The sequence below is a fragment of the Panulirus ornatus genome, chromosome 56 (assembly GCF_036320965.1).
Source record: "Panulirus ornatus isolate Po-2019 chromosome 56, ASM3632096v1, whole genome shotgun sequence".
NCBI classification, from domain to species: domain Eukaryota; kingdom Metazoa; phylum Arthropoda; class Malacostraca; order Decapoda; family Palinuridae; genus Panulirus; species Panulirus ornatus.
In genome coordinates, this window is record NC_092279.1 from 9,788,501 (window position 1) to 9,813,133 (window position 24,633).

General features: G+C 40.6%; 1 protein-coding gene across 2 annotated transcripts in view; it reads right to left on the minus strand.

The window, feature by feature from the left end:
* LOC139765870 (uncharacterized) overlaps nucleotides 1-21,690 on the minus strand; it is a 62,460-nt gene extending 40,770 nt beyond the window's left edge. For both annotated transcript variants that reach the window (XM_071693735.1, XM_071693734.1), the window contains exons 1-4: nucleotides 21,445-21,690; nucleotides 15,895-16,043; nucleotides 8,121-8,303; nucleotides 3,508-3,654 (exon numbers count right to left, since the gene is read on the minus strand). In XM_071693735.1, coding sequence (XP_071549836.1) covers nucleotides 3,508-3,654; nucleotides 8,121-8,303; nucleotides 15,895-16,043; nucleotides 21,445-21,571 — 606 coding nt within the window. In that variant the 5' untranslated portion in view covers nucleotides 21,572-21,690. The remainder of the gene's footprint in view (nucleotides 1-3,507; nucleotides 3,655-8,120; nucleotides 8,304-15,894; nucleotides 16,044-21,444) is intronic.
* Between the last annotated feature and the right edge of the window lie 2,943 nt (nucleotides 21,691-24,633).

Genomic DNA, 24,633 nt, shown 5'->3' on the forward strand with positions numbered 1-24,633 from the left:
TCTGTCCTTTTTCAGCACACAACTCTACAATCTGTTCCCCATTTTCATTCATAATACTGAATACCAATTACCCCCCAATTATACCCTCACCAGCCACACTCACCTTCACAGTACAATCACCCATCATTAGTATCTAATCTCATGCACTCCCTACTGGGATTCTGTTCCATCTTTTAAAATTGAAATACAAGGTGAGGGTTTCTAGCCCCCTGCTCCTGCCCCCTTTGGTTGTCTTATATGATGCAGGGAATGTGGGGTAGATTACTTTCTCCTTTAACCCAGGGATTGTCACCAAGTACAATGGTTCTCAAGATGAATTACAAGCACTTATGATTTGTGTCATGGAAATGATGTACATAATTTATATAATTATGTATATGTACATGTAAATGAATTATACATTTCCATTTTCCATAGCCAGAGGTTGAACCATTATGTGACATTCATTTTTCATTTCATTTCAAGCTAGAAGTTTCAGTTTTCTAAATTATTTCTTACATTTTTCATATATATATATATATATATATTTTTTTTTTATTATTATTATTATTATTATACTTTGTCGCTGTCTCCCGCGTTTGCGAGGTAGCGCAAGGAAACAGACGAAAGAAATGGCCCAACCCCCCCCCATACACATGTATATACATACGTCCACACACGCAAATATACATACCTACACAGCCCTCCATGGTCCACCCCAGATGCTTCACATGCCCTGCTTCAATCCACTGACAGCAGGTCAACCCCGGTATACCACATCGCTCCAATTCACTCTATTCCTTGCCCTCCTTTCACCCTCCTGCATGCTCAGGCCCCGATCACACAAAATCTTTTTCACTCCACCTTTCCACCTCCAATTTGGTCTCCCTCTTCTCCTTGTTCCCTCCACCTCCGACACATATATCCTCTTGGTCAATCTTTCCTCACTCATCCTCTCCATATGCCCAAACCACTTCAAAACACCCTCTTCTGCTCTCTCAACCACGCTCTTTTTATTTCCACACATCTCTCTTACCCTTACGTTACTCACTCGATCAAACCACCTCACACCACACATTGTCCTCAAACATCTCATTTCCAGCACATCCATCCTCCTGCGCACAACTCTATCCATAGCCCACGCCTCACAACCATACAACATTGTTGGAACCACTATTCCTTCAAACATACCCATTTTTGCTTTCCGAGATAATGTTCTCGACTTCCACACATTCTTCAAGGCCCCCAGAATTTTCGCCCCCTCCCCCACCCTATGATCCACTTCCGCTTCCATGGTTCCATCCGCTGCCATATCCACTCCCAGATATCTAAAACACTTCACTTCCTCCAGTTTTTCTCCATTCAAACTCACCTCCCAATTGACTTGACCCTCAACCCTACTGTACCTAATAACCTTGCTCTTATTCACATTTACTCTTAACTTTCTTCTTCCACACACTTTTCCAAACTCAGTCACCAGCTTCTGCAGTTTCTCACATGAATCAGCCACCAGCGCTGTATCATCAGCGAACAACAACTGACTCACTTCCCAAGCTCTCTCATCCCCAACAGACTTCATACTTGCCACTCTTTCCAAAACTCTTGCATTTACCTCCCTAACAACCCCATCCATAAACAAATTAAACAACCATGGAGACATCACACACCCCTGCCGCAAACCTACATTCACTGAGAACCAATCACTTTCCTCTCTTCCTACACGTACACATGCCTTACATCCTCGATAAAAACTTTTCACTGCTTCTAACAACTTTCCTCCCACACCATATATTCTTAATACCTTCCACAGAGCATCTCTATCAATTCTATCATATGCCTTCTCCAGATCCATAAATGCTACATACAAATCCATTTGCTTTTCTAAGTATTTCTCACATACATTCTTCAAATTCAAAGCAAACACCTGATCCACACATCCTCTACCACTTCTGAAACCACACTGCTCTTCCCCAATCTGATGCTCTGTACATGCCTTCACCCTCTCAATCAATACCCTCCCATATAATTTACCAGGAATACATATATATATATATATATATATATATATATATATTTTTTATATTTTTTTTTTTTTTTTTTTTTTTTTTTTTTTTTTTTTTTATTATACTTTGTCGCTGTCTCCCGCGTTTGCGAGGTAGCGCAAGGAAACAGACGAAAGAAATGGCCCAACCCCCCCCCATACACATGTATATACATACGTCCACACACGCAAATATACATACCTACACAGCTTTCCATGGTTTACCCCAGACGCTTCACATGCCTTGATTCAATCCACTGACAGCACGTCAACCCCGGTATACCACATCGCTCCAATTCACTCTATTCCTTGCCCTCCTTTCACCCTCCTGCATGTTCAGGCCCCGATCACACAAAATCTTTTTCACTCCACCTTTCCACCTCCAATTTGGTCTCCCTCTTCTCCTTGTTCCCTCCACCTCCGACACATATATCCTCTTGGTCAATCTTTCCTCACTCATCCTCTCCATATGCCCAAACCACTTCAAAACACCCTCTTCTGCTCTCTCAACCACGCTCTTTTTATTTCCACACATCTCTCTTACCCTTACGTTACTCACTCGATCAAACCACCTCACACCACACATTGTCCTCAAACATCTCATTTCCAGCACATCCATCCTCCTGCGCACAACTCTATCCATAGCCCACGCCTCGCAACCATACAACATTGTTGGAACCACTATTCCTTCAAACATACCCACTTTTGCTTTCCGAGATAATGTTCTCGACTTCCACACATTCTTCAAGGCTCCCAGGATTTTCGCCCCCTCCCCCACCCTATGATCCACTTCCACGTCCATGGTTCCATCCGCTGCCAGATCCACTCCCAGATATCTAAAACACTTCACTTCCTCCAGTTTTTCTCCATTCAAACTCACCTCCCAATTGACTTGACCCTCAACCCTACTGTACCTAATAACCTTGCTCTTATTCACATTTACTCTTAACTTTCTTCTTCCACACACTTTACCAAACTCAGTCACCAGCTTCTGCAGTTTCTCACATGAATCAGCCACCAGCGCTGTATCATCAGCGAACAACAACTGACTCACTTCCCAAGCTCTCTCATCCCCAACAGACTTCATACTTGCCACTCTTTCCAAAACTCTTGCATCTACCTCCCTAAGTTTTATGACAGTTGAATGGGTGTGAATCCTCAAGGATACAATTCATTTTAGAAGAGAAATGCAATTTAACTCTCCAAGAGATAATACTCTCAGATGCTTCTAGGGTTCTGATCATCTTTGAGATATAATTCATTAGATATTTCAAATTACAGAAATCACATAAAAAGTAACTCTATATCCCACAATTAGCACGTTTCATGAGAACAAAATAATGCAATAAAAACTTATGAATACACCTGAAACAGGAAATAGTGCAATCAAAACTTACCAATACACCTGAAACAGGACATCAAAGCAATTACTAAAAAGAATTCAAAACATAGTTCCAGTAAATTAACAAGATACGATTTTAGCTTACCAGTCCAACTGAATGACCAAAATGATCAGACATTGCAGGCACTGTGACATAAATAATACGATCTTTCTGCACCGGAGCCTTGGACTTCAGTGCATCTTTGAGCTGACGTGCAACAGCTATGCGATTGTTTTTTGAGTGTTCGAAAAGCTGTTGAATATAAATTATTTGGGAAACAAATAATGTGTGAGACACAACATAAAAATGTGTACAAAAATACTTTCAATAAACATAACCAAAATATGTATGAACGTCAAGATCACTCTCACCTTCAATAAACCTATCAAATCAAATCCAGCACAACATATCAAAAGTTTACTCTGTGTTAGTAGAACTATATGACAAATATCAAAGCTCTACACTTCATCATTAACATGCAAATTCTTTTCTTTTTCTTTCATACTATTCGCCATTTCCCGCGTTAGCGAGGTAGCGTTAAGAACAGAGGACTGGGCCTTTGAGGGAATATCCTCATCTGGACCCCTTCTCTGTTCCTGCTTTGAGAAAAACAAAAAAAAAAAGAGGGGAGGATTTCCAGCCCCCCGCTCCCTTCCCTTTTAGTCGCCTTCTACGACATGCAGGGAATACGTGGGAAGTATTCTTTCTCCCCTATCCCCAGGGATAGAAAAAGGGGGATATGTTGGAAATATTTCCGAGGAGAATATCTGGTGTCAGGTTCATTACATAAGAAATAATGTAAGAATTCTGCTTGCTAATAGATGCTGTCAGACGGAGAGCTGACTAAGGCATTTTGAAATAAAAATATGGAAAGCACGAATGAGCAAAGACTGTGGCTGACTAGAAATTTTTTTTTCAATTTTTTGGCTGAAGTGGAGGGAGCAAAGGGAAGGGGAAGACCAAGGATATGTTAGGCTAAAGTGAAGAAGGCTTGGGGTATCAGGGCCTGAAAGTAAAGGAAGATGAGTCATTCATGGGATATTATGAGTTATATGTGGTATTTGGAATGGGTGTGTGTGTGTGGAGAGAGAGAGAGAGCTGTTATTGGTCTAAACCAGGGTATAAGTAGTCAGGGGTACCAGTAGAGAGGTCTATGGGGCTTGGCTGAAGATGGGTGCTCTGTTTTTGTTGCATTACAGAAGAGAGTGGATGAGCAAAGCAGACTGTTCTTCATCTGTTTATGGTGCTATCCTGTTGCACAAAAGGTGATCAAGTAAGAAAAAATATGTATCTTTTTTACAAAGGGAAATAAGGAAAGGGAGAAAACCAAGGAGCAGGTAAAAGGATGGAGTGAAAGAAATGAAGCTTTGAGTGTTTGGGCCTAAACATATTTTACATCCATACAACACCCCAAGGAATACTGTATCTGAGACATGTTGGCTTTGCCTTTCCAGGACTTTCAGCCCTCACCCATGTCCACTCACAGGTATCCAAACCACTTCATTTCCTAAAAACCTGAAATCTACTTTCACTTCTTTTTACAAACATATATGACCAGTTTTGTCTGACAATCATTTCTCTTCACGCAATAATTTCAACAGGGTAGTAAAAGTCATGTCAATAAGTTATGTTGCTGAGGAAGTATTTTTAGACCTCCTTGTTGGCAAGTTACCTTCAATATTCCTCATTAATCCCAAATTCAAAAGAAACTTTACCATTCCAGAATTCTACATCTTCACTCCATCTTTGCTAAACTATCAAGGTACAGGTTGAACCTCTGTCATCAAGAAGCCTTGGGACCTGGCTATTGCCAGACCACAGAAAATGCCAGAAAACAGAAACTGACCCCTAAGGGAACCCCTTATGTAAACATATGCCTGACTCCTAGTCTTGTCAGCTCATTCCACATACATATTACTATGCTGTCAATGGTAGAACAAAGCATAAAACATGAAATAACCCAACCATCAATGCTTCCAAACATGGTTTTTAGTGACACATCAGATTACATTGGAAGTACATTAGGGTCAGCTGGGTCTTCATGGTAAGCAGATACATGCACATCAGGAGCAGAGGTGGTGCAGGAAGGTGGATTCTCTATGCTGGAATGAGCCTTGGCAGTGTTATTAATGACATTCCTCAACCCCACTTCCAATGTAGCTTACTTCTGGTACTCTGGCTTTTCCTTATCAAATCAATTTTCTTTGATTCAAATAAACAAACATAATTTCTTGTTCTGCTATAAAGTCCCTTTGCTCTAGTACTGCAATTAAATCTACCATCTGGATACCATTATCTATGGAAATTCTTTCTTCCACTTCTTTGTTTTCCTCTGCACTTTTTTCACAATGATCTTGTTTCTTCTCACCTCACTGAACCATTTCTCGATCAGTTGATTGATAGACAACTGGCTCATCATTATCAATTTTCAGCCATTCCTATACGTTTTCCTCTGTAATCTCTTTGGTTATTGCAAGACACTTTGGGTTAGTCATACTTCTAGCATGCTCTATCAATTCTTGGATCAATATCTTTTCATAAGGCACTCTAAATCCAGAGAAGTCAGGTTAATTCCTTTCCTTGTCCCAAAGCATTAAGCTTGGCCACAGTTTGTGCCAGCAACATTGCAGTGTACTTTTCTCGACTTTATTCCAGGCAGAAGCTGGTGACCATACCATATCCTTTAAGTTAAATTCCTTCATGAAATCTTCAGGAAGTTTCTAATTTGTATTTAGATTTCAGTGAATGTAATATGCCCTGGTCACAGGGCTGAATCAGAAAGGTGCAATCTCAAGGGAGGTAGAGACCAAAAACATTGCCTTTTATTAAAAGTTCTGCTTTGGAGTGAGCCAAATAATTAGCTAAAATCAAAAATATTTTACACTTTGAATTGAGACTGACAGAGTTACAGTGAGCTCTAGCTTCATGCATGAAGTAATTTTCAAACCATTTAAGAAATTGTTTAATTGTTAACCACCCTTTTTAAGTATCATGGTAGTTAAGTGGAAGTGGAAGAATTTTCACCCCTTCAAAGGCCCTTGGGTGAACACTCTTACCAATTACCATCAGCTTGGTTTTGTTTTCCTGCAGCATTGTTACAGCCAAGAATTGTTACCCTATCTTACCAGATACATTCAAAACACTAATACCAATGTACTTATAACACTCATCTTTCTTCCCAATGCCTTATACTATGACATTATACATGCATTCTGGCAATCTTCAGGCACTTCACCTTGATCCATCCATACAGTGAAAATCCTAACAAACCAATCATCATTGAAGTCACCCCCTTCTTATGAAATCAAACTGCAATACCTCTTCTTTTTTCACCAAACCTCTTTCTATGTATCTCTCACTTTGCATAACTCAACCCAAGAACCCTACATCTACAAACATATCATCTAAAACATTCAACAATCTTTCAAAACATCCATCGTGACATGCAACCCCTCTTATTTTTCTTCTGCTCACTCACCTTTTCCATGAGCACACCCTCTTGTGCTCTCTCGATCACACTCCTCTTACTGCCATACTTCTCTCTTTCCTTATCATTTCTTACATAATCAATTCTTCTCACACTATATATTGCCCTCAAACATTCAATTTCCAACACACCCATCCCTTTCTTCACGTTTTCATCTAAGGCCCAAGCCTCGAATCCATACAACACTGGTAGGATTATTATACTATCAAACATAACCATCTTTGCCCTTAAAGACAGTGACCTCTCTTTCCACATATTCCTCAATGCACCTAGGAACTTTGCCTCCTCACTCACACCACGGCTAACTTCAGCTCCCAAGGTTCGCCATATCCACTCCCCGGTATCTAACACACTCCACTCCCACTCTCAAATTCCAAATAATTCGTCTCTCTTCACTGCTAAACCTTAGAACCTTGCCTCTGCTGACACTTACTCTTAACTTTCTCCTTTTACACACCCTCAAACGAAGATAACAGCTTCTGCAGTTACTGGTTGTATTACCATGTATTCTAAGAAGAAAATGTGTGTATCAAACTGGAAGAGAGAAAAGAAACAAGGGAAGTGGCATAAAAATAATGAGAAAAGGGTAGAGACAAATCTTGGTAAATGTAGCTAGAAACTGCAGGGGGCAACATGGGTAAATGTAAACAAACAATGCCCCCCAAACATCATATTTTACCACACAAACTTCCATGTGCTGTTACATATTACATATTTGCATAAATCAAAATTTATAAATGGAAATAATTAATCTGCAATACATAATAATAAGGTAGTCAATCACGAAGTACAGGAGGAAAAAACAAACAAATCCACAGGGTAGCAGCTCGCATCAAACATATCTAGCACCAATCAGAAGCCTGTCTCTAGGGCTCCCTACTGAGTAAGAAATCCACACTTTTAAACACTCTCAGAAGGATGTTAATAACCTAAACATATTCTTACATGTTTTTGTTTTTGTAATATGAATATCTATCTAATATTATGAATGTCTTTTTTCATCAAAGTTGAAAATCCCAGATTATTTGACATTTTACTGTAAGGAAAGGGAACCAACCTCAGGAATTCAAGGGTCACATGTTATCCCAGGGTACAGGCAGTTGAACAACTGATGTAAAATCCCTAATAATATGTTATTAATTACTTAATCAACTACATTAACTAGACACACCCTTACTCTGTTAATTCAGCTCTCTCCCTTTTACACAACTAAGTCAGTGTCACATCACACCTGAAACTCAGGGTAATAAATAACTTCTTTCATGATGATGGTGGCAGTGCAGCCAACCTTATGAGTCCGACCAGCTTTTTTCTTCTTCTTAACCATAGGCTTTGTCTGCAAAGGATCATCATCATCACCTCCCGCATCTCCAACGCCTGCCTCACCAATCACACCTGCTCCAGAGCCAGTCAGCTGAATGAACACAAGATATGAAACCAGATGTAGCTCCTCAAATATTGTAAAAGATACATTGCAACATGTGTTCTTTCTTTATCATATAAAGAATTATATTCGATAATACTATCAATTAAGACTTCGACAAACTTAGCTTCATGGAGTTTATGAAATACATGCTATTCTGAACCAATCTTAATGATACTGTCAATATTTGGATTTACCTGTGACCACATGCTTATCGATGCCTATAGTGCAGTGACTGCATTTGCCCCAATGTTCCCCAGGCTAATCATCTGAGTACAGTACCAGTATCTTCACAGCACCTGTTAGTTTAAGGTTTATTCATGCCGGTAAATCTTACTGAATATCATTTTCACTTGTGAAGCAAAGAAATGCTTATCAATACAGTGATGTGAAACATTTCATTGCACTATAAATGTAGGTTTTAAGGGATATAAAACCTTTTCTGTACAATGTAGTATCCCGTGAGCTTAAGTTCCTTGGGTCTCTGAAGACTTCGTTTATCAAGGGGTAAGACTTGGGTATGTGAAGGAAGAGAGGAGAGTGAATGGTTCCAAGTAAAGGGTGGTGTAGATAAGGGGTGTGATGTTAGCAAGGTGTTCAATATGTTTATGGATGGGGTAATGTGGGAGGTAAATGTGAGTCCTGGAGAGAGGGGCAGTCTGAAGGGGATGGAAAGGCCCAGGAAGTAAGTCAGTTGTTGTTTGCTGATGATACTGGTGGGAGGTATGAGTGAGAAACCGCAGAAGATAGTGACTGAGTTTGGAAGAGTGTGTGATAGCAGAAAGTTGAGAATGAATATGAACACAAGCAAGGTTATTATGTTCAGCAGAGTTGTGGGACAGGTTAGTTGGGGTGTGAGTTTGAATGAAGAAAAACTGGGGGAAGTAAGGTCTTTTTGACATCTCCGAGTAGACTTGGCAGTGAATGAAACAATGGAAGTGGAAGTGAGTCATAGGGAAGGGGGAGGGGGGTGAAGGTTCTGGTAATGTCGAAGAATGTGTGGAAAGCGAGATGGCAAAATTGAGTATGTTTGAAGAAACAACAGTCCTCACAATATCATGTGGATGTGAGGCATGGGCTATGCATGGAGCTGTGCGTAGGAGGGCAGATGTGTTGGAAACAAAATGTCTGAGGACAATAGGGGGGTGTGAAGTGGTTTGATCGAGTTAGTAATGAAAAGGTAAGAGAGATGTGAGGTAATAAAAAGAGTTTGGTTGAGAAAGCAGAGGAGGGTGTGTTGAAATGGTTTAGATATTTGGGAAAAATGAGTAAGCAAAAGGCTGAAAAAGAGGATATATGTGTCAGAAGTGGAGTGATATGATATACTGCAGTCAACATACTGTCAATGGACTGAGCCAGGGCATACAAAGTGGATAGAGAGCTGTGGTTTCAGTGCATTATACACAAGAGCTAGAGAATGGATGGGAGTGGATGTAACCTTACTTCGTTTATTCCAGGCACTACCTCGCTAATGCAGAAAAAGGTGATCAAGTATGAAAAAAGAAAGTCACCAATTCATGCTAACCTTAATCCCTTTCATTATACTTTATATTTCTGTATGGCAACTCATCCTATGAGAGGGATAAGTTTCTTATTATGAGTAAATCAATAACAAAAGAAATCAATATATATATATATTTTTCTAAAAACATTGCAATTAAATTTTCATTTCTTTATTTCAAATCTACTCAGCATCATAATTATCAATAAGTAGTACCAACCCTCTTGAAACAATCGAAGACACAGTGATCATTCTGAAATTCCCTAAACCTGGGGATGAATATGATTTTTTTGTCGTGTGCCTTTATAATTTCAGGCTGTTAGTTTGCTTATTCTGAATAAGTACAGTGAATCATGTGTATTTCATAAAGCTGGGGCAGCATTTGATAGCCTAAAAACAGCCTTCAATGTGACTGAGCAGTAGATTAAAACCTCACCCTGATTTTGAAGAACCTACACCCATAATTTGAGGCCTATAGGTGCCATATGAAGCTGCAGAGGCAAAACTTTGATGGTGGTCTTTGTTGGCCTTTAATCCTAGGCATCCTTGGATACTGCCTTAGATCCTAAGGTGCCTTCATTATATTTTCAGGCTGCAGTGAATCAAGCATAATCTATAAGGATGGGTGGCTTTTAATAACCTCAAAACGGCCTTCAGGGGCAATATGCATTACCTTAAAGGATTACCCATATTTTGATGCACCTATATCCAAAATTTGGGGCCTCTAGAAGGTGTGTGAAGCTGTAGTAATTATGAACCTTGAAAGATAGCCTTTATTGGCTTTAAGTCCAGGCTCTGTTACCCTTTGTGCCTTTGATCATGAGGAAAATTCTTAAACATTTGAGGTTGCTGGGTTGTCTTTTCTGAATAAATGAATAAATGACAGTGAACTATGTAATTCATATGGTTAGATTGGATTTTGGTGGCCTTGAAAGGCATGAAAACAGTCTTTACGGTCAATGTGCACATGCCTAAGACCTTGTCCATATTCTGATGACCTTGCACCCAAAATCTTGGTGCCTTTCATGCTTAGCATCCAACATATATTATCAAATGGATATCAACAGTTCCACTGAACTGTCATTATGTTTTTCATTTTGCACACTTACTAACCAAAATTATCCCTGGGGATGGGGAGAAAGAATACTTCCCACGCATTCCTCACGTGTTGTAAAAGACGACTAAAGGGGACGGGAGAGGGGGACTGGTAACCCTCCTCTCCTTGTATTTTAACTTTCTAAAAGGGGAAACAGAAGGAGTCACGTGGGGAGTGCTCATCCTCCTCGAAGGCTCAGATTGGGGTGTCTAAATGTGTGTGGACGCAACCAAGATGAGAAAAAAGGAGATAGGGAGTATGTTTGAGGAAAGGAACCAGGATGTTTTGGCTCGGAGTGAAACGAAGCTCAAGGGTAAAGAGGAAGAGTGGTTTGGGAATGTCTTGGAAGTAAAGTCAGGGGTTAGTGAGGGGACAAGAGCAAGGGAAGGAGTAGCATTACTCCTGAAACAGGAGTGGTGGGAGTATGTGATAGAGTGTAAGAAAGTAAACTCTAGACTGATATAGGTAAAACTGAAAGTTGATAGAGAGAGAAGGGTGATTATTGGTGCATATGCACCTGGGCATGAGAAGAAAGATCATGAGAGGCAAGTGTTTTGGGAGCATCTGAGTGAGTGTGTTAGTAGTTTTGGTGCAGGAGACCGGGTTATAGTGATGGGTGATTTGAATGCAAAGGTGAGTAATGTGGCAGTTTAGGGAATATTTGGTGTATATGGGGTGTTCAGTGTTGTAAATGGAAATGAAGAGCTTGTAGATTTATGTGCTGAAAAAGGACTGTTCATTGGGAATACCTGGTTTAAAAAGAGAGATATACATACATAAGTATATGTATGTAAGTAGGAGAGATGGCCAGAGAGCGTTTTTGGATTACGTGTTAATTGACAGGCGCGCGAAAGAGAGACTTTTGGATGTTAATGTGCTGAGAGGTGCAACTGGAGGGATGTCTGATCATTATCTTGTGGAGGCGAAAGTGAAGATTTGTACAGGTTTTCAGAATAGAAGAGAGAATGTTGGGGTGAAGAGAGTGGTGAGAGTAAGTGAGCTTGGGAAGGAGACAGGTGAGGAAATACCAGGAGAGACTGAGTACAGAATGGAAAAAGGTGAGAACAAAGGAGGTAAGGGGAGTGGGGGAGGAATGGGATGTATTTAGGGAACCAGTGATGGCTTGCACAAAAGATGCTTGTGGCATGAGAAGCATGGGAGGTGGGCAGACTAGAAAGGGTATTGAGTGGTGGGATGCAGAAGTAAGATTATTAGTGAAAGACAAGAGAGAGGCATTTGGACGATTTTTGCAGGGAAATAATGCAAATGAGTGGGAGATGTATAAAAGAAAGAGGCAGGAGGTCAAGAGAAAGGTGCAAGAGGGCAATTGAGAGTTGGGGTGAGAGAGTATCATTAAATTTTAGGAGAATAAAAAGATGTTTTACAAGGAGGTAAACAAAGTGCATAAGACAAGGAAGCAAATGGGAACTTCAGTGAAGGGGGATAATGGGGAGGTGATAACAGGTAATGGTGATGTGAGAAGGAGATGGAGTGAGTATTTTGAAGGTTTGTTGAATGTGCTTGATGATAGAGTGGCATATATAGGGTGTTTTGGTCGAGGTGGTGTGCAAAGTGAGAGGGTTAGGGAAAATGATTTGGTAAACAGAGAAGAGGTAGTACAAGCTTTGCAGAAGATGAAAGCCAGCAAGGCAGTGGGTTTGGATGATACTGTAGTAGAATTTATTAAAAACGGGGGTGACTATATTGTTGACTGGTTGGTAAGGTTATTTAATGTATGTATGTCTCATGGTGAGGTGCCTGAGGATTGGCGGAATGCTTGCATAGTGCCATCGTACAAAGGCAGAGTGCTAAAAGTGAGTGCTCAAAATACAGATGTATAAGTTTGTTGAGTATTCCTGGGATATTATTTGGCACGGTATTGACTGAGTGGGTGAAGGCATGTACAGAGCATCATATTGGGGAAGAGCAGTGTGGTTTCAGAAGTGGTAGAGGATGTGTGGATCAGGTGTTTGCTTTGAAGAATCTATGTGAGAAATACTTAGAAAAGCAAATGGATTTGTATGTGGCATTTATGGATCTGGAGAAGGCATATGATAGAGTTGATAGAGATGCTCTGTGGAAGGTATTAAGAATATATGGTGTGGGAGGCAAGTTCTTAGAAGCAGTGAAAAGTTTTTATCGAGGGTGTAAGGCATGTGTACGTGTAGGAAGAGAGAAGAGTGATTGGTTCTCAGTGAATGTAGGTTTGCGGCAGGGGTGTGTGTTGTCTCCATGGTTGTTTAATTTGTTTATGGATGGGGTTGTTAGGGAGGTGAATGCAAGAGTTTTGGAAGGAGGGGCAAGTATGCAGTCTGTTGTTGATGAGAGAGCCTGGGAAGTGAGTCAGTTGTTGTTCGCTGATGAGGCAGCGCTGATGGCTGATTCGTGTGAGAAACTGCAGAAGCTGGTGGCTGATTCGTGTGAGAAACTGCAGAAGCTGGTGAATGAGTTTGGTAAAGTGTGTGAAAGAAGAAAGCTGAGAGTAAATGTGAATATGAGCAAGGTTATTAGGTACAGTAGGGTTGAGGGACAAGTCAATTGGGAGGTAAGTTTGAATGGAGAAAAGCTGGAGGAAGTGAAGTGTTTTAGATATCTGGGAGTGGCTTTGGCAGCGGATGGAACCATGAAAGCGGAAGTGAATCACAGGGTGGGGGAGGGGGCGAAAGTTCTGGGAGCGTTGAAGAATGTGTGGAAGTCGAGAACATTATCTCGGAAAGCAAAAATGGGTATGTTTGAAGGAAAAGTGGTTCCAACAATGTTATATGGTTGCAAGGCATGGGCTATGGATAGAGTTGTGCGAGGGAGGGTGAATGTGCTGGAAATGAGATGTTTGAGGACAATATGTGGTGTGAGATGGTTTGATCGAGTAAGAAAAAATAGGGTAAGAGAGATGTGTGGTAATAAAAAGAGTGTGGTTGAGAGAGCAGAAGAGGGTGTTTTGAAATGGTTTGGTCACATGGAGAGAATGAGTGAGGAAAGATTGACCAAGAGGATATATGTGTCAGAGGTGGAGGGAACGAGGAGAAGCGGGAGACCAAACTGGAGGTGGATGGATGGAGAGAAAAAGATTTTGAGTGATCGGAGCCTGAACATGCAGGAGGGTGAAAGGCGTGCAAGGAATAGAGTGAACTGAAACAATGTGGTATACCGGGTTCGACATGCTGTTAATGGATTGAACCAGGGCATGTGAAGCGTCTGGGGTAAACCATGGAAAGTTCTGTGGGGCCTGGATGTCGAAAGGGAGCTGTGGTTTCGGTGCATTATTACATGACAGCTAGAGACTGAGTGTGAACGAATGTGGCCTTTGTTCTCTTTTCCTAGCGCTACCTTGCGCACATTTGTGGGGAGGGGGTTGTTATTTCATGTGTGGCGGAGTGGCGATGGAAATGAATAAGGGCAGACAGTATGAATCCTGTTTTTCTTTTTTTTTTTTTTTTGCTTTGTCGCTGTCTCCCACGTTTGCGAGGTAGCGCAAGGAAACAGACGAAAGAAATGGCCCAACCCACCCCCATACACATGTATATACATACGTCCACACACGCACATATACATACCTACACAGCTTTCTATGGTTTACCCCAGACGCTTCACATGCCTTGATTCAATCCACTGACAGCACGTCAACCCCGGTATACCACATCGCTCAAATTCACTCTATTCCTTGCCCTCCTTTCACCCTCCTGCATGTTCAGGCCCCGATCACACAAAATCTTTTTCACTCCATCTTTCCACCTCCAATTTGGTCTCCCTCTTCTCCTCGTTCCCTCCACCTCCGACACATATATCCTCTTGGTCAATCTTTCCTCGCTCATTCTCTCCATGTGACCAAACCATTTCAAAACACCCTCTTCTGCTCTCTCAACAATGCTCTTTTTATTTCCACACATCTCTCTTACCCTTACATTACTTACTCGATCAAACCACCTCACACCACACACTGTCCTCAAACATCTCATTTCCAGCACATCCATCCTCCTGCGCACAACTCTATCCATAGTCCACGCCTCGCAACCATACAACATTGTTGGAACCACTATTCCTTCAAACATACCCATTTTTGCTTTCCGAGATAATGTTCTCGACTTCCACACATTCTTCAAGGCTCCCAGAATTTTCGCCCCCTCCCCCACCCTATGATCCACTTCCGCTTCCATGTTTCCATCCGCTGCCAGATCCACTCCCAGATATCTAAAACACTTCACTTCCTCCAGTTTTTCTCCATTCAAACTCACCTCCCAATTGACTTGACCCTCAACCCTACTGTACCTAATAACCTTGCTCTTATTCACATTTACTCTTAACTTTCTTCTTTCACACACTTTACCAAACTCAGTCACCAGCTTCTGCAGTTTCTCACATGAATCAGCCACCAGCGCTGTATCATCAGTGAACAACAACTGACTCACTTCCCAAGCTCTCTCATCCCCAACAGACTTCATCCTTGCCCCTCTTTCCAAAACTCTTGCATTCACCTCCCTAAAAACCCCATCCATAAACAAATTAAACAACCATGGAGACATCACACACCCCTGCCGCAAACCTACATTCACTGAGAACCAATCACTTTCCTCTCTTCCTACACGTACACATGCCTTACATCCTCGATAAAAACTTTTCACTGCTTCTAACAACTTGCCTCCCACACCATATATTCTTAATATTAATGAATGAATATGAATGAATTAATATGAATAATTAATATGAATGAATCATGTACATGTGTATATATGTATATGTCTGTGTGTGTATATATATGTATACGTTGAGATGTATAGGTATGTATATCTGCGTGTGTGGACATGTATGTATATACATGTGTATGTGGGTGGGTTGGGCCATTTCTTTCGACTGCTTCCTTGCGCTACCTCGCTAACGCGGGAGACAGCGACAAAGCAAAATGAATAAATATATATACTAACCAAAAGTGAATAGAAAATCCAAAAACATTTTAGGAACAGGAAAAAGAACCACATCAAAACTCTTACCTCAATCTTTATTTCTTTTTTTTTCCTTCCTCCTCGTCCCCTATATGACTGGCATTGAAGAATCTTGAGTCCTGCTACAAAAAATGGCACACCGCAATATGGAACACCTACAGTCTCAAAGCGCACTTCATTTTCATCATTTGCACATGCTGAAATATTAATTCAGTATTAACTGGGTACACTACACTTTGATCTACACCAAAACGCTGAGAAGCAATACACAAATAAAGTGACAAAAACTTAACTAATAACATTACCTTGCTGTATTCATTCTGTAGTAATTCTGATTCAATGAGGATGAATCAAAAGTGTAAATAAACACAATACACAATAAAAAGAGGACTTGTTTAGAAATCAAACAATCTTTCGAATGAACAATATGGTACTGCTATATAAGATATAGATCAACAGCAGAAAAGGAGCACATGTGACAGATTATTATTATTATCATTTTATTATTTTGCTTTGTTGCTGTCTCCCGCATTAGGAAGGCAGCGCAAGGAAGCAGACAAAAGAATGGTCCAACCTACCCACATACACATGTATATACATACACGTCTACACACACAAATATACATACCCATACATCTCAACGTATACATATATATATATACACACACAGACTTATACATATATACGCATGTACACAATTCATACTGTCTGCCCTTATTCAGTCCCATCACTACCCTGACAAACATGAAATAAAAACCCCCTCCCCCTCATGTGTGCTAGGTAGCGCTAAGAAAAGACAACAAAGGCCACATTCGTTCACACTCAGTCTCTAGATGTCATGTAATAATGCACCGAAACCACAGCTCCCTTTCCACATCCAGGCCACACAGAACTTTCCATGGTGTACCCTAGATGCTTCACATGCCCTGATTCAATCCATTGACAGCACGTCAACCCCAGTGCACCACATCGTTCCAATTCACTCTATTCCTTGCACGCCTTTCACCCTCCTGCATGTTCAGGCCCCAATCACTCAAAATCTTTTTCAATCCATCTTTCCTCCTCCAATTTGGTCTCCCACTTCTCCTCATTCCCTCCACCTCTGACACATATATCCTCTTGATCAATCTTTCCTCACCCATTCTCTCCATGTGACCAAACCATTTCAAAACACCCTCTTCTGCTCTCTTAACCACACTCTTTTTACTACCACACATCTCTCTTACCCTATCATCACTTACTCAATCAAACCACCTCACACCACATATAGTCCTCAAACATCTCATTTCCAGCACATCCACCCTCCTCCGCACAACTCTGTCTATAGCCTATGCCTCGCAACCATATAACACTGTTGGAACCACTATTCCTTCAAATATAGCCGTTTTTGCTTTCGGAGATAATGTTCTCGACTTCCACACATTCTTCAAGGCTCCCAGAACTTTCGCCCCCTCCCCCACCCTATGATTCACTTCCATGGTTCCATCCGCTGCCAAATCCACTCCCAGATATCTAAAACACTTCACTTCCTCCAGTTTTTCTCCATTCAAACTTATCTCCAATTGACTTGTCCCTCAACCCTACAATACCAAATAACCCTGCTCTTATTCACATTTACTCTCAGCTTTCTTCTTTCACACACTTTACCAAACTCAGTCACCATCTTCTGCAGTTTCTCACACGAATCAGCCATCAGCGCTGTATCATCAGCGAACAACAACTAACTAACTTCCCAAGCTCTCTCATCCACAACAGACTGCATACTTGCCCCTCTTTCCAAAACTCTTGCATTCGCCTCCCTAACAACCTCATCCATAAACAAATCAAACAACCATGGAGACATCACACACCCCTGCCGCAAACCAACATTCACTGAGAACCAATCACTTTCCTCTCTTCCTACACATACACATGCCTTACATCCTCGATAAAAACTTTTCACTGCTTCTAACAACTTGCCTCCCACACCATATATTCTTAAAACCTTCCATAGAGTATCTCTATCAACTCTTATCATATGCCTTCTCCAGATCCATAAAAGCTACATACAAATCCATTAGCTTTTCTAAGTATTTCTCACATAGATTCTTCAAAGCAAACACCTGATCCACACATCCTCTACCACTTATGAAACCACACTGCTCTTCCCCAATCTGATGCTCTGTACATGCCTTCACCCTCTCAATCAATACCCTCCCATATAATACCCCAGGAATACTCAACAAACTTTTTTTTTTTTTTTTTTTTTTTTGCTTTGTCGCTGTCTCCCGCGTTTGCGAGGTATCGCAAGGAAACAGACAAAAGAAATGGCCCAACCCACCCCCATACACATGTATATACATACGTCCACACACGCAAGTATACATACCTTCACAGCTTTCCATGGTTTACCCCAGACGCTTCACATGCCTTGATTCAATCCACTGACAGCACGTCAATCCCGGTATACCACGTCGCTCCAATTCATTCTATTCCTTGCCCTCCTTTCACCCTCCTGCATGTTCAGGCCCCGATCACACAAAATCTTTTTCACTCCATCTTTCCACCTCCAATTTGGTCTCCCTCTTCTCCTCGTTCCCTCCACCTCCGACACATATATCCTCTTGGTCAATCTTTCCTCACTCATTCTCTCCATGTGACCAAACCATTTCAAAACACCCTCTTCTGCTCTCTCAACCATACTCTTTTTATTTCCACACACCTCTCTTACCCTTATGTTACTTACTCGATCAAACCACGTCACACCACATATTGTCCTCAAACATCTCATTTCCAGCACATCCATCCTCCTGTGCACAACTCTATCCATAGTCCACGCCTCGCAACCATACAACATTGTTGGAACCACTATTCCTTCAAACATACCCATTTTTGCTTTCAGAGATAATGTTCTCAACTTCCACACATTCTTCAAGGCTCCCAGAATTTTCGCCCCCTCCCCCACCCTATGATCCACTTCCGCTTCCATGTTTCCATCCGCTGCCAGATCCACTCCCAGATATCTAAAACACTTCATTCCCCAGTTTTTTCCATTCAAACCACCCCCCAAATTGATTGACCTAAACCCTCTTTTTCCTAAAAACCCTTGCTTATTCACATATACTCTCAACTTTCCTCTTTCACACACACTTTACCAAACTCAGTCACCTTCCTTCTTTGGTTTGTTTCTGTGTATCATGCATACCCCTTCCCCTGCTTACTGAGCTCTACACCTAGCCAGTACAAAGGTAGCAACATTACTTTTTATTTTTATTATTTTTTTTTTTTGCTTTGTCGCTGTCTCCCACGTTTGCGAGGTAGCGCAAGGAAACAGACGAAAGAAATGGCCAACCCACCCCATACATGTTATACATACATCCCACATGCAAATATACATACCTACACAAACTTTCCATGGTTTACCCCAGACGCTTCACATGCCTTGATTCAATCCACTGACAGCACGTCAACCCCGGTATACCACATCGCTCCAATTCACTCTATTCCTTGCCCTCCTTTCACCCTCCTGCATGTTCAGGCCCCGATCACACAAAATCTTTTTCACTCCATCCTTCCACCTCCAATTTGGTCTCCCTCTTCTCCTCGTTCCCTCCACCTCCGACACATATATCCTCTTGGTCAATCTTTCCTCACTCATTCTCTCCATGTGCCCAAACCACTTCAAAGCACCCTCTTCTGCTCTCTCAACCACGCTCTTTTTATTTCCACACATCTCTCTTACCCTTACGTTACTTACTCGATCACACCACCTCACACCACATATTGTCCTCAAACATCTCATTTCCAGCACATCCATCCTCCTGCGCACAACTCTGTCCATAGCCCACGCCTCGCAACCATACAACATTGTTGGAACCACTATTCCTTCAAACATACCCATTTTTGCTTTCCAAGATAATGTTCTCGACTTCCACACATTCTTCAAGGCTCCCAGAATTTTCGCCCCCTCCCCCACCCTATGATCCACTTACGCTTCCATGGTTCCATCCGCTGCCAGATCCACTCCCAGATATCTAAAACACTTCACTTCCTCCAGTTTTTCTCCATTCATACCTTTTTATTCTATCTTAGAATAATAATCTATCAATTCAGTATTGGAACCATATTTTTCTATCTTCTTTTTACACCTGGTGATGGAATTTAATGATCATATCTACCATGTAAGGATTAAAACAATGTACAAAGCACAGACCTCAAAATTAGACATTTACTATCTTCATTCTAATACGGAGGATAACAAAATATTTCCATATTCTCCTTAATTTCAAGTCTCTCCATGTAAAGTTCTCTGAAAAAAAAATTTTTGAAGTGCAGTACTTGCCAACCTCAATGCTATGCATAACTCTTGACATAAAATGACAAATTTTTTTCCAAGACTTATCTGGTACAAAAACTTTCTCTAACTCCTGGTAATCATGTGAAATAGCAGGCAACTCCAGTGCAATATATACCATTGCCCAAGCCCATCTGATAATGCCATGACAATTGCCATTTCTGTACTACTTGTACTAACTTGGTAAAATTTCAATTGATGAAGACATTGAAAAGTTTATTCCTAATGTAACACTGCTTGTATATCACAAGAGTCCAATAGAATGTAATAACCAAGTGTTATTATACCTAAGCCATGAATCATGACACAGAAGTGGAGTCACATTGCATTAAATCTCTATATGTAACATTTGCAAACCTACATAAGTAGATTGTCTCTTAGCTTAACCTAACATTACTTATGGCTACCATTCGAACTATAGGGTTAGGAGAAGTCTCCTGGTATCCTAATGACAGCAAGCAGGACATTACATCACTGTCATACACATAACATACAATACTAATGTACATCAATGTAATCCAATAGTTTTCCATACTATCAAATTCCTTTAACTCAAACAATTCCTCTGTGACATCAAGAAATCATTGAGATTTCATAAGATATGAAGATTTGAAATTCAGCAGACCTCTAAATCAGTCATCCAAGCTGAATGTCCTGGAAGACATTGTCATTAAATAAAATGGTAAGGTTTTGACCTCTGATGGTTCACTGGGCCTATATAAAAGCATGCCAAAATATATTTCAGTCCTGATTATGACACCAAAACAATAGCTGACTTAAGACAGATTAAAGCAATGTCTATGCTTATGTCCAGGACATTCCACTAAGCTTGAGTACACAGAAATGCCATACCAAGAGCCTATGGTGCCATTCTGATAACAAATGTTCATTCAGTCTTAACAGAACAAATTTCCAAGAGATAAACAATTAAGGTTAGGTACATAAAATCATTCTAAAGGTATTATTATTCAAAATGTCAAAGATCCATTGACATAATTAACATTAACACCGCCCCTATCAAACTTTCAGTAGAGGACTGCTCCATGCCACAGAATAAGGGTGATGGTTTACAGACTTTAAATTATAGAGAAGGTTGAGGACGGGTTTACACTAACCTGGAAAACAAAAACCACGGACCCATACAGTTCAAGAAAGTCAATTATTATCTGTACTTCCCCTTAAGTTTAAATAGTATAACACGTGTTAAATATAAATGCTGATGAGCTTTCATTATTAATAATATACACAACAAATGAGCTTCTAACCTGGGACATCCACACAGCCGAAATTCTTAGTAGACCTCAGCAGGGCGTAAGTGGTCTTGGTCTTTCTCTCATGCTCCCGAATAATCTGGTCTGCTTCTTCCAACGACCTTACCTGGTACGTGGACATAGTCCAAGCATTAATTTACACAAGACAGACAGAAATTCCTCTCAAGAAGTTTGGATAAGCGTAGGTCCCGCGCGAGATGTTTACATGGATGGAGACGCTCAAAACGAACATTTACAGAATGAACAAATATAAATATATTCAGGTCAGATATCGCAGATGATTGTCTCGTTCTCAGTCGATATTGATATATTTCTACAATATAACGGAGGTAAAAATTTGGTATCACTACCAAAAACTTTCGTTGTATAAAGTTATAATACAGTTCAGACAAATTTAATTTCAATGAACGAAACTTAATGAAATAAAACAAAAGAAAAGGGAAATTTTCTATTCATAGAAAATGAGTATCCGCAATTAAGAGGAAGACTACGTTTATCGTTACTCTGTGTACAAATATAATTGCTTATTCTTTAACTGATAAAGAATTGTTTACAAACCATGAACGGCACTGACCAGTGAGTCACTGCTGGATCTCTTTGTTTCTCTAACATACAGAAAAATCTTTAAAACGAACTGATTTTTGAAATGAATATCACGTGTTGTAAAATGGTGCATAAAGTAAAATAAAAAAAATTATCCAGAAAAGATTAAATCTATGAAAGATGCAGAATAAAATTCGTATAATCAATCGAGGGCTCAATTCGCGGTCATCAACGCTTGCCTTTAGTCTCTGGACCTGCCTTTGCCTAAGTTGCATCTTAAGGAGGTCTACTTTAGCTGGCCCCAACTCCTGAACATTCTCTATTACCGTGCTGTCAGCACTCACTGTCTTCTGATTCATTAAACTTAGTTATTCAGTTTATCCACATATAAGAGGTATATAGATGTACTTATTTACAGCCTTTGTTTCTTATTAAAATCAGAATAAAATTCGTATAATCAATCGAGGGCTCAATTCGCGGTCATCAACGCTTGCCTTTAGTCTCTGGACCTGCCTTTGCCTAAGTTGCATCTTAAGGAGGTCTACTTTAGCTGGCCCCAACTCCTGAACATTCTCTATTACCGTGCTGTCAGCACTCACTGTCTTCTGATTCATTAAACTTAGTTATTCAGTTTATCCACATATAAGAGGTATATAGATGTACTTATTTACAGCCTTTGTTTCTTATTAAAATCATGTTATGGGCTTTGGTTGTTCTATCTCTACATCTTTCGAAAAATTGTTCACCAATTGTAACATCGGGCAGTTTGGAAAACAAATATTGTGATCATGGCATCTTCTCCTCAGTGGTAGGCAAATCTATGGCCCTTAAAGCCTTTCTCTTTCTCAGCTTTAGTACTAACGGTTCTGTCCTTGATGTGTTTCTCTGTACCTTTTCTAACGGCATTCTGTGTTTAAGTGCAGTAATCAAATGTTAAAAGAATATTTTGGATTTGGCATAATGTAGGACCTAAGCAGCTTGTATATTTTATCATTCATAAACTTGAATGCTATTTTTGCCTATCGCGACACAGGGAAAGAGAGCCAAGTTCAGAAGCTAGCCTGGGAGAGTTTATAAGATGAACGTCCTTCGACTCACTGGAGAAACCGATCAAAAGAAAAGAAGCTTCAACATCCAAACATGACACACAGTCTATTGAGAAGCAGACACAGCCATATCCACAACGTAGGACTTTCAAGAAAGAGCGGCTGCCAGAGAAATACCAAGCATGTTCACCTAGTCAAAGGAGAGACGAGAACAACGAGGAACCCCCGATAGAGATGGGTAGAAACTGGGTTTTTGAGGCATTAAACTCAACTAGATTTCGTCCACCCCATGGATATATCCCGTCCAAGTCTATCGTGGAAGCTGTGCCAAGACGAAATGCAGATCGACTGAGAGATGCAGCAGAAGTGTAGGACGTGGACGAATATAGTGTTGAATCGCCAGCGTATGAATGCACTTAGCCATTTGTAGAAGAAAGGACATTTTCTTGAAACGGAGGAAAATGTGTAGGGGACAGGACAGAACCCTGAGGGACACTGCTGTTGATGGAGAAGAGGGAGTTGGCTTGGCTGATCATTCAACAACCACAGAGACAGATCGGCTGGAGAGGAAGCCGTTTATGAAGAAGCAAAGTTAGAGAGGGAAGCCAAAAGAGGGGGGTTAAAGACAAGACCCCCGATGGCACACCCAGTCAAAAGCTCTGAAAATGTCAAAAGCAACAACACATGGCTCCCCCAAATCCTTCAGTGACGACGACCAGACCCTAGCAATATAAGAAAGAACATTACCAGTGGGTCTTGCCTCACGGAAGCCATTCCGGTGATCAGAGAGAAGACTAAGTTTCAATGTGTCCAAGGATGTGCAAAGTGATGAGTAATTCAAAGACTTTGGAAGTGTTAGACGTCAGAACAATAGGACGATAGTTAGAAGGGTCAGAATGGTCTCCCTTCTTTGAGATGGATGTATCAATGCATGCTTGGAAGACGGAAAAGCTTCGTTTATTAAACAGAGAGAGCAGACCAGCAAGTTCAAAGACACACTCTTTCTGTACACGAGGATGGATGCTATTAGGACCATAAGCCTTGCTTGTGTCCAGAGAAAGAAGCACTTTTTGGACAGTCCAAAAAGAGATTAAGGGAAGGGGTATAGGATTAGTGTGAGGAGCATCAGAGGATGTTAGTCATCCAAGGTGGAGTCTCATACTTCAATACCTATCAATCAAAAAGAACAGCATTGAATTGTAGTTTGATGGACAGATGCTATTGGTTAACTATTTGTATATGTAATCTCATGATTCTATTTCAGTTCACATGTAACAGATCAACATCAAACACCTTCTCAGTTCACTTCCACACATCACCAAATGTTCACTGATTTAAAGTAGACTAAGACTTTTGCATTACTAAATTGTTTTTGAATTTCTCATTTAGCAAAATAAGTTACTCTCGATTTGCACCTCCACCCAAACGAACAAATGGCTCCACTATAAATGATGAAATATATGGCCCAGGGCACCTTAATCCAAAGTAGCTTTAAAATGTTGACTCACTGCATCCATCTTTCCTCGTGAGCTTTAAATCATACAATACAATCTTATTTACCACCCTAAATACATGTTGTGTGTTACATGACCAA